Raw genomic sequence first — 12317 nt, 5'->3', positions numbered from 1 at the left:
ACTGTCATACAGAGCAAAGTAAGCCAGAAAGAGAAAAACAAATACCATATGCTAACTCATATATATGGAATCTGAAGAAATGGTACTGATGAACCCAGTAACAGGGCAAGAGTGGAGATGCAGATATAGAGAATGGACCTGAGGACATGGGGTTGGGGTAGGGGGTGTGGGGCGAAGGGGAAGCTGGGATGAAGTGAGAGAGTAGCATAGACATTAATACACTACCAACTGTAAAATAGATAGCTAGTGGGAAGTTGCTGTATAACAAAGGAGATCAACTCGATGATGGGTGCTGCTTTAGAGGGCCAGGACAGGGAAGGCGGGAGGGAGTCACGGGAGGGAGGGGATATGGGGATATATGTACAAATACAGCTGATTCACTTTGGTGTACCTCAAAAACTGGTACAAGAGTGTGAAGCAATTATACTCCAATAAAGAGCTTAAAAAAAAAAAAAGCAAGGAGGAAAAATTGGAAAAAGCAGATATTTTCTCAGTCAATAATCACAGTAGTCCCGCCTGGGGCTTCCACCTGGAGAACACACCTTTATGGATTATAGAACTATTCCCATTTTTTCTCTTTCTTTCCTTTATTTCCCCCAATTCTCTCCCTGTGGAGGGGCCAGGGTTGAAGCAAAAGAATTGTGAGTGGGAAGAGAGGGTGACAACCCTCCTCCCTTGCGTGGCGTGCCTCAGGTACCACTAAGAGCGTGGTTTAAATCAGCCGGAAGAGACCAGGTGAGCTCAGCTCTGGAGACAGAAGAAGGGCAGAGGCAGAAACCCCCTGGGCCCTGCCAAACTCCTTGATGCTAAGAATGCAAGTCCCTTGTGTTTGAAGGCCTTTTTGTAAGCATTTCACAGGTAGGTTCTGATTGGAGTCTCATACTAACTGCCCGAGATGCGAAGAAAAAATTATGATTAATCACTAACCTTATTGTAGAGATTAAAACACACAAACACTCTGGTGCTTAGAGAGTTTGCACAGCTCATAAGCAGGGGAGCCAGCCCTAGAAGCCCAAACTTGGGAGCACCAGGCTGGCCTTTCCCCTTTCCACTGTTCACCACTTCAGTGCAAACAACAGTGAGACATGGCAGCACCTCCTACCTTCTATCACTTATCCAAATCCTTCCAGCCTCTGGAAAAGAGATGTTGTGATGTCACCTACAGTTGACACTTTCCAGAAATCCCCATGGTCCCAAAGGATCTATCTGTCTCGCGTGACTATGGTGAAACCTCCAAAAATCAACAGCGATTCTGAGACAGCTGCCATCTGTCTCCTGTCCCCACAGCCGACAATCGGAAAAAGCAGAGGGTCCCACACCGGGAGAGGAAGCGGCACGACTTCTCCTTGTTTAAGCTTTCTGACTCAGAGATGAGGGTGAGGATCTCGCCACAGCTTCTGCTGGCCACGCACCGATTCATGGCGACAGGTATGATGACTCTGCCCACCTGCGTCTCCACCCCAGGTAGGCGAGGCAGCTCTGGTGAGTGGGACCCAGGCATCAATCATCTTTAATACCTTGCAACGTAATTCCAATTCTGGGACTGAGAACCACTGTTCCAGGAGAGGAGGTCATCTTAGGTCGGGGTGACAGGACTCTACATACTGTCATTTTCAGCCTCAGGCTTGATCTTCTGGGTGGAGGGGGAGTGAATATAACGCAACTCTGCTTTTCTCTCTTCTACTGGAGAAAAAAGCTGAGGAATCCACCGCTGCACTTTCCCTTCCTCCACCTGTTTCCTGGAAGGGGTGGGGGGGCCCCAGAGGGTTCATCAGGGAAGGATGGGCGATGTCCTGTGCAGCCACAAAGGCCCTGGAGCCCAGACCCTCCAGGGGCCATGTAGGCCTGTGAGCTATGAGTTCTTCAAATACAGACGTGGATTGTGAATCCTGGACTCTTTAGAAAGAAAAACAAAAGAGGATCCAAAAATAAACTTCTCCGTCTTATAGAGAAGTAAAATTTGTCTTTGAACTGTCTAACCTTCTCATCCATGCCTAATTAATGTGCTGACCTAGAATGATCACACGCATTACTAAGTTCAACATTTAATTAATCCAACATGTATCTATTGAGTATATAATGAGTGCTAGTACTGTTCCAGGTACTAAAAAGTAGAAAATTTTAAATTGAAGTTTCTTATAGAGTTAGAAAATAAACTTATGGTTACCAGAGGGTGAGGGTGGGGAGGGATAAATTGGAAGATTGGGATTGACACATACATACTACTATATATAAAACAGATAACTAATAAGGATCTACTGTATAGTGCAGAGAACTCTACTCAGTACTCTGTAATGGCCTATATGGGAAAAGAATCTTAAAAAGAGTGGATATATGTATATGTATAACAGATTCACTTTGCTGTACACCTGAAACTAATACAACATTGTACAATAAATCAACTATACCCCAATAAAAATTTTAAGAAAAATTTCAGTTCATGAAGAAAATAAATAAATAAATAAATAAATAAATAAATAAATAAATAAATAAATTGGAGCTTCTTTAGGGTTTTCAACATGTTATATAGTTCTGAATACAGATTTCTTTTAATTGCTGGCTGTCTGATTTCCTAGAACAAAACAGCTGCATCTGTTAATATAACGATATACCATAATATAAAAGTATAGTATAACATAACAATGTAATATATAATAATATCTATTAATATGTAAACATGATGCAATGATGCTTCTCATTATTGAGAACTTCCCACTTAAATAATTAACTGTTCCTGTTAACTTAAAATTTTATTTCATTCAACAGATATATGTCATAAAAATAAGTCAGATTAAATTCTCTGCATTTCATTTGATTATAGTAATAAAGCCTTTTTAGCCACATTCACATGGCTTACTTACGCATGTGCAACTCTTGTTTTTTAAACCACTTTATTGAAATATAACTGACATATGAGAAATGGTACATATTTAATGTATACAACCTGATGAGTTTGGAGATAAGCATACACCCGTGAAACCATCGTCATAATCTATGCCATAAACATGTCCATCACTTCCAAAAGTTTCCTCCCACCTTCTGTATTTGTTATCATTATTTGTGTGTGTGTGCGTGCATGCACACGTTAACATAAGGGCTACCGTCTTAGCAAATTTTTAAGTGTACAGTATAGAACTGTTCTTAGGCTCCAGGGGCTGTGCAGTAGATCTCTAGGATTTACTCATCTGGCATAACTGGATCTCTGTACCCTTTGACTAATACCTCCCATTACCTCTTTCCCCCAGCCCATTCTACTCTCTGATTCTATGAATTTGACTATTTTAGATTCATCACATAAATGGTATCATATAGTATTTGTCCCTCTGTGCCTGGCTTATGTCACTTAGCATAACATCCTCCAGGTTCATCCATGTTGTCACAAATGGCAGGATTTTCTTCTTTAAATCTATGTGCAGCTTTAAATAAATAAAGGAGAAAACTAATAACAAAATGGAAATTGCCCAAATGGTGGCCTGTTTCTCCTGAGGTGCCAGTGAAGGGACACACATCCCAGAGGGCCTGAGACACACACTTGGGCTTAAGACCCCCCCCCACACACACACACCCCCCCAAGGGAATTGCAGGAACCCTACTAGCTTGGTGCCTGGGAGCATGACTGGCCCTGGTCATGCCCACCCTGACTCCTCCCAGCTGCCGATTCCTCCTGCCTCCCACTCTCCCCTAGAAGTGGAGCCATTTAAGTCTCTGTACCTCTCGGAGAAGATCCTGCTCCGGCTCCTGAAACACCCCAACGTGATCCAGGAGCTGAAGTTTGATGACAAGAACAAGAAGGCCCCGGAACACTACCTCTACCAGCGCAACCGTCCAGTAGACTACTTTGTGCTGCTTCTGCAGGTGAGTGGGAAAGCCACGGACCTTCCAAGGGCAAGACAGGACATCTCCAGGCTGGAGAGGAACGGCCATGCCTGCTCCGTGCCAGCTTCCAAGGCTCAGCTGGCTGCCCTGGGAGCAAGGCCAGTTGGGGTGGGCATTTGTCCATGACTCACAGAAGGGGACAGTTGTGACTGGCTGGCATCCTGGAGTGGTGGGATCTTGATGGCATTTAGTTTGACATCAGCAATGTTTGTGAAGGGCTGCAGTCGGTACCTCCCAGCAGAACGGTTCTGCTGCTGAATTTCCAAAATTGCTGCCCTACAGAATCCCTAACACCTCCTTGTCTCTGCTTGGCCATGCCCGGGAATGCAACTGTGCACTGCCTCCCAAACTTCAGACACTTCTTGTTTCAAGCCCTCCTCTCTGTTGAGCTGAAATCTCACCATCTCTGACTTCCACCCACTGGTCTTTGCTTTGCTTTCTGGAGGAACACATAACACATCTGCTCTCTCTACCCACTTCAGCCTTTGCAGTCCCTTAATCTTTGCCTCCTTAAGGGGACTGGGAAGGGAATAAATGAGCAAGTACTCACCCAGTACTTACATGAGCACAGTCACCCTCTGCCCTGGGTGCCTGGAGAAGCCCGTAAGTAAGTGTCCGGCATGGTTCCAGCACTAGGTAGTGCTGGCGTCCTGGCCTGGCTCCACCGTTAGCTCTGTCCCTGTTCCCCGTCTCTTCCCGGCAGAATCTGGTGGACCCTAAATACAGCGATTGTCCTTAAGTCTTAATTAAACTCACACTGACTTAGAAAGGGCCTCTCTGTTAGAGTCGCCCTGCAGCCTGTCTGCTTGGACATGGTGGTGTGCCTCATACCCATCCTTCCAGATAGCCTCAAGAAAATGCCCTCTCTTCTCCAGAAATGGAGCTGCATTCTTTACTGTTGGAAATCCAGACGGGTCCTGTTACATTGTTTATAAAACAGGAGGAACACGCAGAGTCGTATGCCTAGTATAAACTTAACCATTTTCAAATAAATCTTGGAGGGATAAAATGTAGTGGCAAGAGTGTAGGTTCAGAAATCAGAAATATCTAGCTTTAAAACTCCAATATTGCTACTTCCTAACTAACCTTGACCGAGTTTTTTAACCTCTCTGAGCCTCAAAATTGATTCATCTGCAAACTGGAGATAAAAATGGTACAGGCCTCAGGGTGTGGGATGGACCCTCACAGTGCATATACACGGTTTCAGGCCCATCGTTGCACACTATATGCACAAGCTTCTCACAGAATCAGGCTTTATCTCAGCCAGACTTAGAGATGGTCTCGTCTCAGACTACACCAGTGGAGCCGTTTACGGGGTCTTGGGCTAGCTGGTGCCTGGACCTGCATCATGGAAGAGCCATGACAGTCTGCAAGGAAAGCTTGGATGTTCCTGACTGGATGCTGCTTTATAAACTAAGCAAGTAATTTACTGTCAAGGGCTCCTGAAGTTGGAGCAGCATGCTGTTTCTGAAACATATCCGGATAGAACTCACATTCTCCTGTGATAAGATTTTAAGCCCACTTATTATCCAAGCAGAAGGGACGTAGTCACTAAAAGAGCTGGAAGTGCTCGTCCACACCCTTAGTACACTTCCTTCTTTCTCCAGGGTAAAGTGGAGGTGGAGGTTGGTAAGGAAGGCCTTCGCTTCGAGAACGGAGCCTTCACCTACTATGGTGTCCCAGCCATCATGACCACTGCTTGCTCAGGTATTCCAGTTTCCAAGCCATAGCTAATTGGGGAAGCAGTGGGATAGTGGAGAAAATGCATCTGGGTTCAAGTCATGACTCCCATTATGGACCCTGGACAAGCCTTTTACCTTCCCGGGCTTCAGAAGCGGGAGTACGTGGTAGACTGTAACATTATCCAGTGTTAGGGATGGATAGTGGTAATTTTCAATATGAAAAGACAGTTTATTTTACTTTTTACACTTCCACCTGATTGCCCTACTTTTACAGAGTTGATTGGCGCTGTGGGCGGGGAGGAAGAGGGAGAATTCCTTTAAGAAGGTGTGTTTTCTGAATTGCCTCTGAAACACACTGCATCCTTCTGTCCTTAGATAACGATGTGCGGAAGGTTGGAAGTCTGGCTGGATCCTCTGTCTTTCGTATGTATCTCTCAAACCCCTCCCTCGTCCTCCCTGGCGTGGTCCTGCCTCAGCCCACTCTGGGGACCTGGACTGAGCACTCTCAGCCCTGGCTGGGGCTAACACACATGCTGGCAGACTCTGTGTGCTCTGCCAGGAACACTGCTTTCTGCCAGGTACCCACGGACCACGGGTGGCTTAGTTTCTGCGTGTCTGGAATGTTTTCTGCTGCTTCTCTGCTCATGTGCAAATGATGAATGGCTAGGGAGGGAGGTTGTGAGGGGAGGCACCATTTATTGTCACCTGCCAGGGAATGAAGGCAGGTGGTTTGTGTGCTCTGGTGGAGGTTCAGCCTTTCCTTCTCTGCTGTGATAATTCACCTACTGTCCTTTACTTGCAAACCCTAATATGCTATTATTGTGTCTGTGGCGGTTGGTAAGAAATGACTGCAAGATCTTAGGATGGAAATCCCAGGCTGGTGCGTATGTTGCTTATCTGCTTCTCTTTCCTCACTTACCACATCTCAGCTGGTGGAGAGCTGTCTGCAGCTGGCTGTGCATGCTGGTGGTGGGGGCTGGCACAGGGCTGCTGGCAGGTGTGTTCTGCCCCATCTGTGCTCTACCTGCTCTCTGTTTCCTGCATAAGTTATTGCACTTCTGTTTCCTGCATAAGTTATTGCACTTGTGCTTAGAGGGCATGGCATTTATTGTGATATAAGTGTGATCCAGAAAGCATTATTTCTCTAGATTTCTCTTTGATTCACCAGTCTGAATTTTGCATTGCTTTCAGCTCTTAGTGTTTATGGTGGCCATTTTAATGCCAAATGGGTGTTTTTTCTCATCATAAAAAAGATTTTACATGGTGCTTTATATTGGGATTTATCAGAGGGTCCCAAAGCTTGATATCACAATCCCTGGCACATGAAAAGTAGATACCATTTTAACATAGAGAAACTAAAGAAATGACTTGCTCCGAATCACCAGATTGGTGATTTACCTAGATGCATTCCGGTGTCCTGACTAGTGCACACAGCACAATGAAGTACGGATTTTAGATCCATCATGTTACAGAATGTAATTTCTATGTGGGAATATTGGAACAATTTGCAGCGTAATTTCACAGCCTAGCCCAGCAGAGGGTTGAAATGAAATTGAAGTAGCTGCTCACACCCAAAGGGTGGTCCAATATTAGTTGAAGGAAAGCTGTAAAATAAAAAATCCTGATACATTATTATACTTACATAAGCCAACAAATCTCAATTAAGGTCAATGAAGGAAGCATCAGTTCTCAGAACAAGAAGTCTAGATGGGAGAGGGATGGTCTATAGGACCAGGTAAACCTTGATTCTCTAAAGGAGCTTTCCACCATCCATCACATTGGGGATTGCTCAAGATAGAGTAACTCCTGGGATATGAAATGTTACCTAGTCATGTTGGCCCTATTCTGGCTTTTCCTTGGGACCAAAAGAGGTAGGAACTCTAGGGGAAAAGAGCTACCTAAAGCTCCCAAGCACATCTAATTTGGATGACTTTTCTTTCTTTAAAAAAAAAAAAAAATCTTTAAGTAGTAGGAAGATGTCTGGTTTCCTCCTTTCCCTCCTTCCTGTCTCTAGTTCTTTATATCAAAATCCTTCCATTTTATCAGTGAGACAGAGTAAACTTACAACACTAATCTCTCCTTCAAAACTGGTTAACTAAAAAGAAATATTAACCTCTCTTTCCCTCCCCACACTTCTGAGCATCTTTATCAATCTTCAGGAGGAAAAAGAAATTAAACTAGCCTGTAGAGGTATAGAACATTTTCCATCCTCCCCCACCGAGTCCTCCTTACTCAATACAGTGACATGTGAATAACTGCAAAGACCACCACCACCCCACACCCCCACCCCTGCTTGTTCCAGGTCCACTCTCAGCCCAGATCAAGCCACCCAGCATCTTTCACTGGCCAAGAACCTCACCTGTAGGTTGAGGAAGAGCTTAAGCTGAGCACAAGGCAGTAAACTCTTGTAGGGTCTCAGTCTACTAAACTATCCCTGTCCTTGATGCCAGCCTAGAGCTCTGTCAGCCTTGCAGGTGATAAGTGAGATGATGAGTTTGCCAGAACATAGCCCTGTGACCGATGCCTCAAAGTTGAACTTGAGGTTACAAGTAAGTCCCTCTGGTTTTTCTGTGCAGGACAAAGTGGGCACAGTCAGCACTGCCTCCTTTGTCTTGGTTCTGATTGCCAGGGAACCCAGGAGGACTGTGGTGAGCCTGGCACTCCGGTGGAATGGGGCCTGAGCTCAGCGTGGCCAGAACAGATGCCCACAGGGGTGTGCAAGCAGCGAGAGAACAAGTATCCTATTTGCCTGGCTGGGTATGCATTTAATGTGTGGCCCAGAAGTGCTAGGATTCTTCTTGAGACAATGGGGTTTCTTATTCCAGTGTGTCTTGCAACACTAGGGGCCCGTTTAAATATTCTTTTACAAAGACTGATTATTTGACAAAGCAAGTGATTATCAGGTAGGTGTAAGGCTCTCCCCTCCCCACTCCCTTGTACTATTGGGTAATTTCAGGCAAATCATCAGGCTCAGCAGCTAAGACTGTGGAAGCCACCTATTTCAGTGTGCTGTCACCTGCAGACTGACTTCATTTAGCTCCTTGGAAGGGACTCTGGGAATGATCAGATAAGAGAAATAAAGACAGATTCCCATGCAGAAACACTACTTGATCAGGGTCAAGATCGGGAAAGGACTGGAGTATTGCTACACACTCTACCGCACCCAGGCCCCAAGTGAAAACCAGCATCGTTTCAGTCTCTGTGGGCACAGAGAGAAAAGGAAAAGGGCATAGGACAAGAGGTGCGTTGGAGCACTTGCAGTTGCAAAGAAATCACTAGATTTAGTTTATCAAGTTGATTCACATTAAGAGTGCTAGAAACGCTGCCCTTCCTGTGTCCTAAGGCTCTAGCCACGCACAGTTCCTCCCCAGCACGATGACCACAGAGGGAGCTCCTGGGAGTCCGAGGCAGGAGACAGTTTCCTCAAGGATGCCCCTAGCAGGAGCATGCCCTTGCTTTCAGCCCTCTCACAGGTGAGCTGGAGACCTGAGACAGCTGGGAGAGCCTGGCGGAAATGCAGTGCTGGGCTCCCAGCACATTTGCAGGCTCCAAAAGGCGCCTCAGACAGAAAAGAGCACTGCCCACACACACTCCCTGCTGGGGCACTGCCTGTTCTTGTCAATGGCAGGTCTGATCCCCTCAAAGATCACTGTGTATCTTTTTGGAAGACCTTCAGCAAAGGCTGTTTTATTTTCTTCTTTCTGGAAAGTGACTTTGTGAGAGGATGCGATTTCCATGTTTCCAGAGGCAAGATTCCTTTTGGCAGAGAAATGTGATATTGTGAAGATCCAGGAACAGACTGTCTCACACACTTTGCTCTTTGTCTCTCTCCTTTTGTGTTTATCTTCCCTTATGCAACTCACAAATTCTTGACTCTTTAGTGCCCGTCTCTGTGTCTCGTACCTTCGCCTTCAGCAGAGGGGACTCTCTGGCAGGCTCCCCAGGTAAACATGCATGGGGTCTTGGTCTCCATAGATCTGTGGGGTTTGCAAGAGGACTTTGGGCTCTGTCACTGTCCCGCGTGAAAACTGGTCTGTCCCAACAGGCACTCCCAAGACGAAGGCATAGCACGTTGCACTGCCAACACTCACTTGTACTCACTGACCAGGTGTTGCTGCTTCAATGGTGTCACTTGTGAACTTAGCCCCCAGGGATGTATCTGTGTACATAGATGGAGAAATGGTGGGGTGAGGGATGGTGTGAATTTTTCCTTATCATTTGTCTGAGTGCAGCATAGAGGGATAAGGGCTGTAGGAGAAGAAAAATAGGAAGAAACAATGAAAGGCTATGCTTTATTCCTATTGGGTTGGCCAAAAAGTACATTCGGGTTTTTCTGTAAGATCTTATGGAAAAACCTGAACGACCTTTTTTGCCAACCCAATATTTTTTTCCTCCATCTTTTCTTCTATGTGGTCTCTGCCTTTAGCTAACCTGCTAACCCCTCCTCATCTTTCTTGTGATGTTACTGTGTAGTGACCATATTCTCTCTGGCTCTGCTCATACAAAGGATGCTATATGTAAAAATTTCAAAGCAACTTTTCATTAGGCTTAAACTCTCTTGTTAATAAGTTACTGGATTTTTTTTTAATCGGGTTACTATGTGGCTCCTCATAGAGCCACATAGTTATTCAAGGACTGAGTAGAATGTAATAAATCTGAATAATTGGTTGTGTTTATACTGTTTTTATCCCTAGAAGTTGATCTCTTAGGGTCATGGAGCAAGTAATGACCAAACTAAGAATTTGTTTGTTAAGTTACCCTGGAGTTTAAAAAAAGAGAAAAAAAAAGTTGCCCTGAAGTTAAAGCACAGCCCAATTTCCCATACCATCCACATCTGTCTCCCTCATCCCAATGCTTTGGTAATGATTTTGAGGCCACACCATAGCCTCAGTCATCAAGAACCCAGCTATGTTTCACTGCCTGTATAGTAGACCCTCAACATTCAAAAAGGCTCTGTCCTGAGATCTCAAACCCCCAAATTTGCAACTTCAGAACTATTTATGTTGATTCCTACTTTCTCACAAATCACATTTTCCCATCAAAAACCATCTGGTTCCCATGTTTATCTGTACGAGACGAATTAATCACCTACTCAAATTTCACCAAGGTTTTCTCTCTTACTTAGTGGAGATTTTCCACCAAGAAATAAATTTTGTTCTCGACTTATGAGAGCTCATGCCTTCATGATGACTACAGGAGTACCATCAATGGGAGACGCCAATCTGGTACCCTTACCAGTTAAGTGGTCACTCCCGCATGCCAGTAAAATTAGAAATGACCACATCACAGACTTTCACGATCCCTCCCGTGTGAGGATCTTGGTGAATGAAGAATGTGCTATGAAGTTTCAGCAGAAAGGGAAGATGCACATTTTTAAAAGATTTTCAACCAAAAGGATCAAAGCATTAAAAACAAGAAGAATGAAAGCATGAGAGCGGGAGTATATATTTTTTAATTAACCTCAGTTAACCAGACAACCTAGTTAATTATAACTTCTTACTTATCAAAAGATTAGTTCTAGTTCTTCAGTACTTATTATGAAAATTAAGGTGACTCATTTCTGCTATGCAGTCTCCCTAGGAGGTACTGAGTCTTCCAGTCGAGCTCTGGCTGGTGCCAGGTGCTTCTGAGAGCTCTTTTAAACTTCTCCCCATTTTCCATGACTGTGGGTGTTCAACCCAATAGGAAGCAGGGGAGAGCAAGGCCAGCTTATGCCCACCCTTGGTTTAATTCTGCAGAGTGGAGCAGTGGCGGGCACAGCAGGAGAAAATGAGAGATGGGAACATTTTGCTTCTCCTTGGGCTCTTTTCTCCCCACCTTCTTCTGTCTCATCTCTTTCTATAGCCAGCTGCCAAGCTTTCCCAGCGGTCAGGTGACATCCCCAGGACCTATAATCTGGTATTTCCAGTCACTCTTGCTTCTGTTCCATATCAACAGAAGAAGCCTCAGTCACTGGATTTTTATGGAAAGCCGTTCTGGGCACATTCTGGTCCCCATACTTGATTTATGATCCAGATACATATTATGTCTTACCCCCATCTTAGATAAGCCCTGGAAATTAATAGGGCCTTTAAGTTCAAAAAACAAAAACAAAACAAAACAAAAAAACCTTTGTTATTTTATTTGATCCCCACAACCACCTTAGAAGATGGGCAAGGATGATTGTTGGGCAACGATAGGTAAGGAAACAGCTCTGAGAAGTTAAGCTGTCCGGTCGCTGTCAGCGGTGTAGTAGGAAGACAGAGGGATGAGGACTGGAATCCGAGTCTCTTAGGTCCTGTTCTATTGCCTGGGACCTTGCTGCCCTTCCGAATGTGGCCATTTTGTGCCCTCTAGAGGGCTGTGACTTGCTTGCATTTTGAAAGCAGCTGTGCTAATGAACTACGGTGCTCACCCTGGGTTTAGGCCGGCGGTGCCTACACCAAATATTGCCGCCATTACCCATAGGCAGTTTCCTTCTATTTGAGCCTTAGTTTGAAATAAAGAGAGTAGAGTGATGTGTGGATTACCTCCAGAGTGTGGTATAATTAGCCAGATTTGCAGGTGCTTTCATTTAAAAGCAAAACCGCTGAGAGAATATGGCCCTTCTGCAGTTATCGTTCCCTCTCCCCAGATTTATTCCTTTTTTTCTTCTCCCGATGGTGGAGATGATTTCAAGTTCCCCATGACAGTCCTTCCGAATCGACAAAAGCACAGAAGCAGGAGAGAGGTTGTGAGCAAGGGTCCTTTTTCAACGCCCAGTTGTCCATCTGTAATGTA

General features: G+C 44.9%; 1 protein-coding gene across 3 annotated transcripts in view; it reads left to right on the top strand.

Moving 5' to 3' along the window:
- CNNM1 (cyclin and CBS domain divalent metal cation transport mediator 1) overlaps nt 1-12317 on the top strand; it is a 52579-nt gene that overhangs the window by 26131 nt on the left and 14131 nt on the right. For 2 of the 3 annotated variants that reach the window (XM_057737549.1, XM_057737548.1), the window contains exons 3-7: nt 1288-1428; nt 3686-3855; nt 5484-5583; nt 5934-5981; nt 9440-9502. In XM_057737549.1, the coding sequence (XP_057593532.1) occupies nt 1288-1428; nt 3686-3855; nt 5484-5583; nt 5934-5981; nt 9440-9502 (522 nt within the window). The remainder of the gene's footprint in view (nt 1-1287; nt 1429-3685; nt 3856-5483; nt 5584-5933; nt 5982-9439; nt 9503-12317) is intronic. The other variant, XM_057737550.1, reaches the window with a different exon arrangement.

Source organism: Hippopotamus amphibius, chromosome 5 (assembly GCF_030028045.1).
Source record: "Hippopotamus amphibius kiboko isolate mHipAmp2 chromosome 5, mHipAmp2.hap2, whole genome shotgun sequence".
NCBI classification, from domain to species: Eukaryota; Metazoa; Chordata; class Mammalia; order Artiodactyla; family Hippopotamidae; genus Hippopotamus; species Hippopotamus amphibius.
This window is presented reverse-complemented; position numbering and strand designations above follow the sequence as displayed.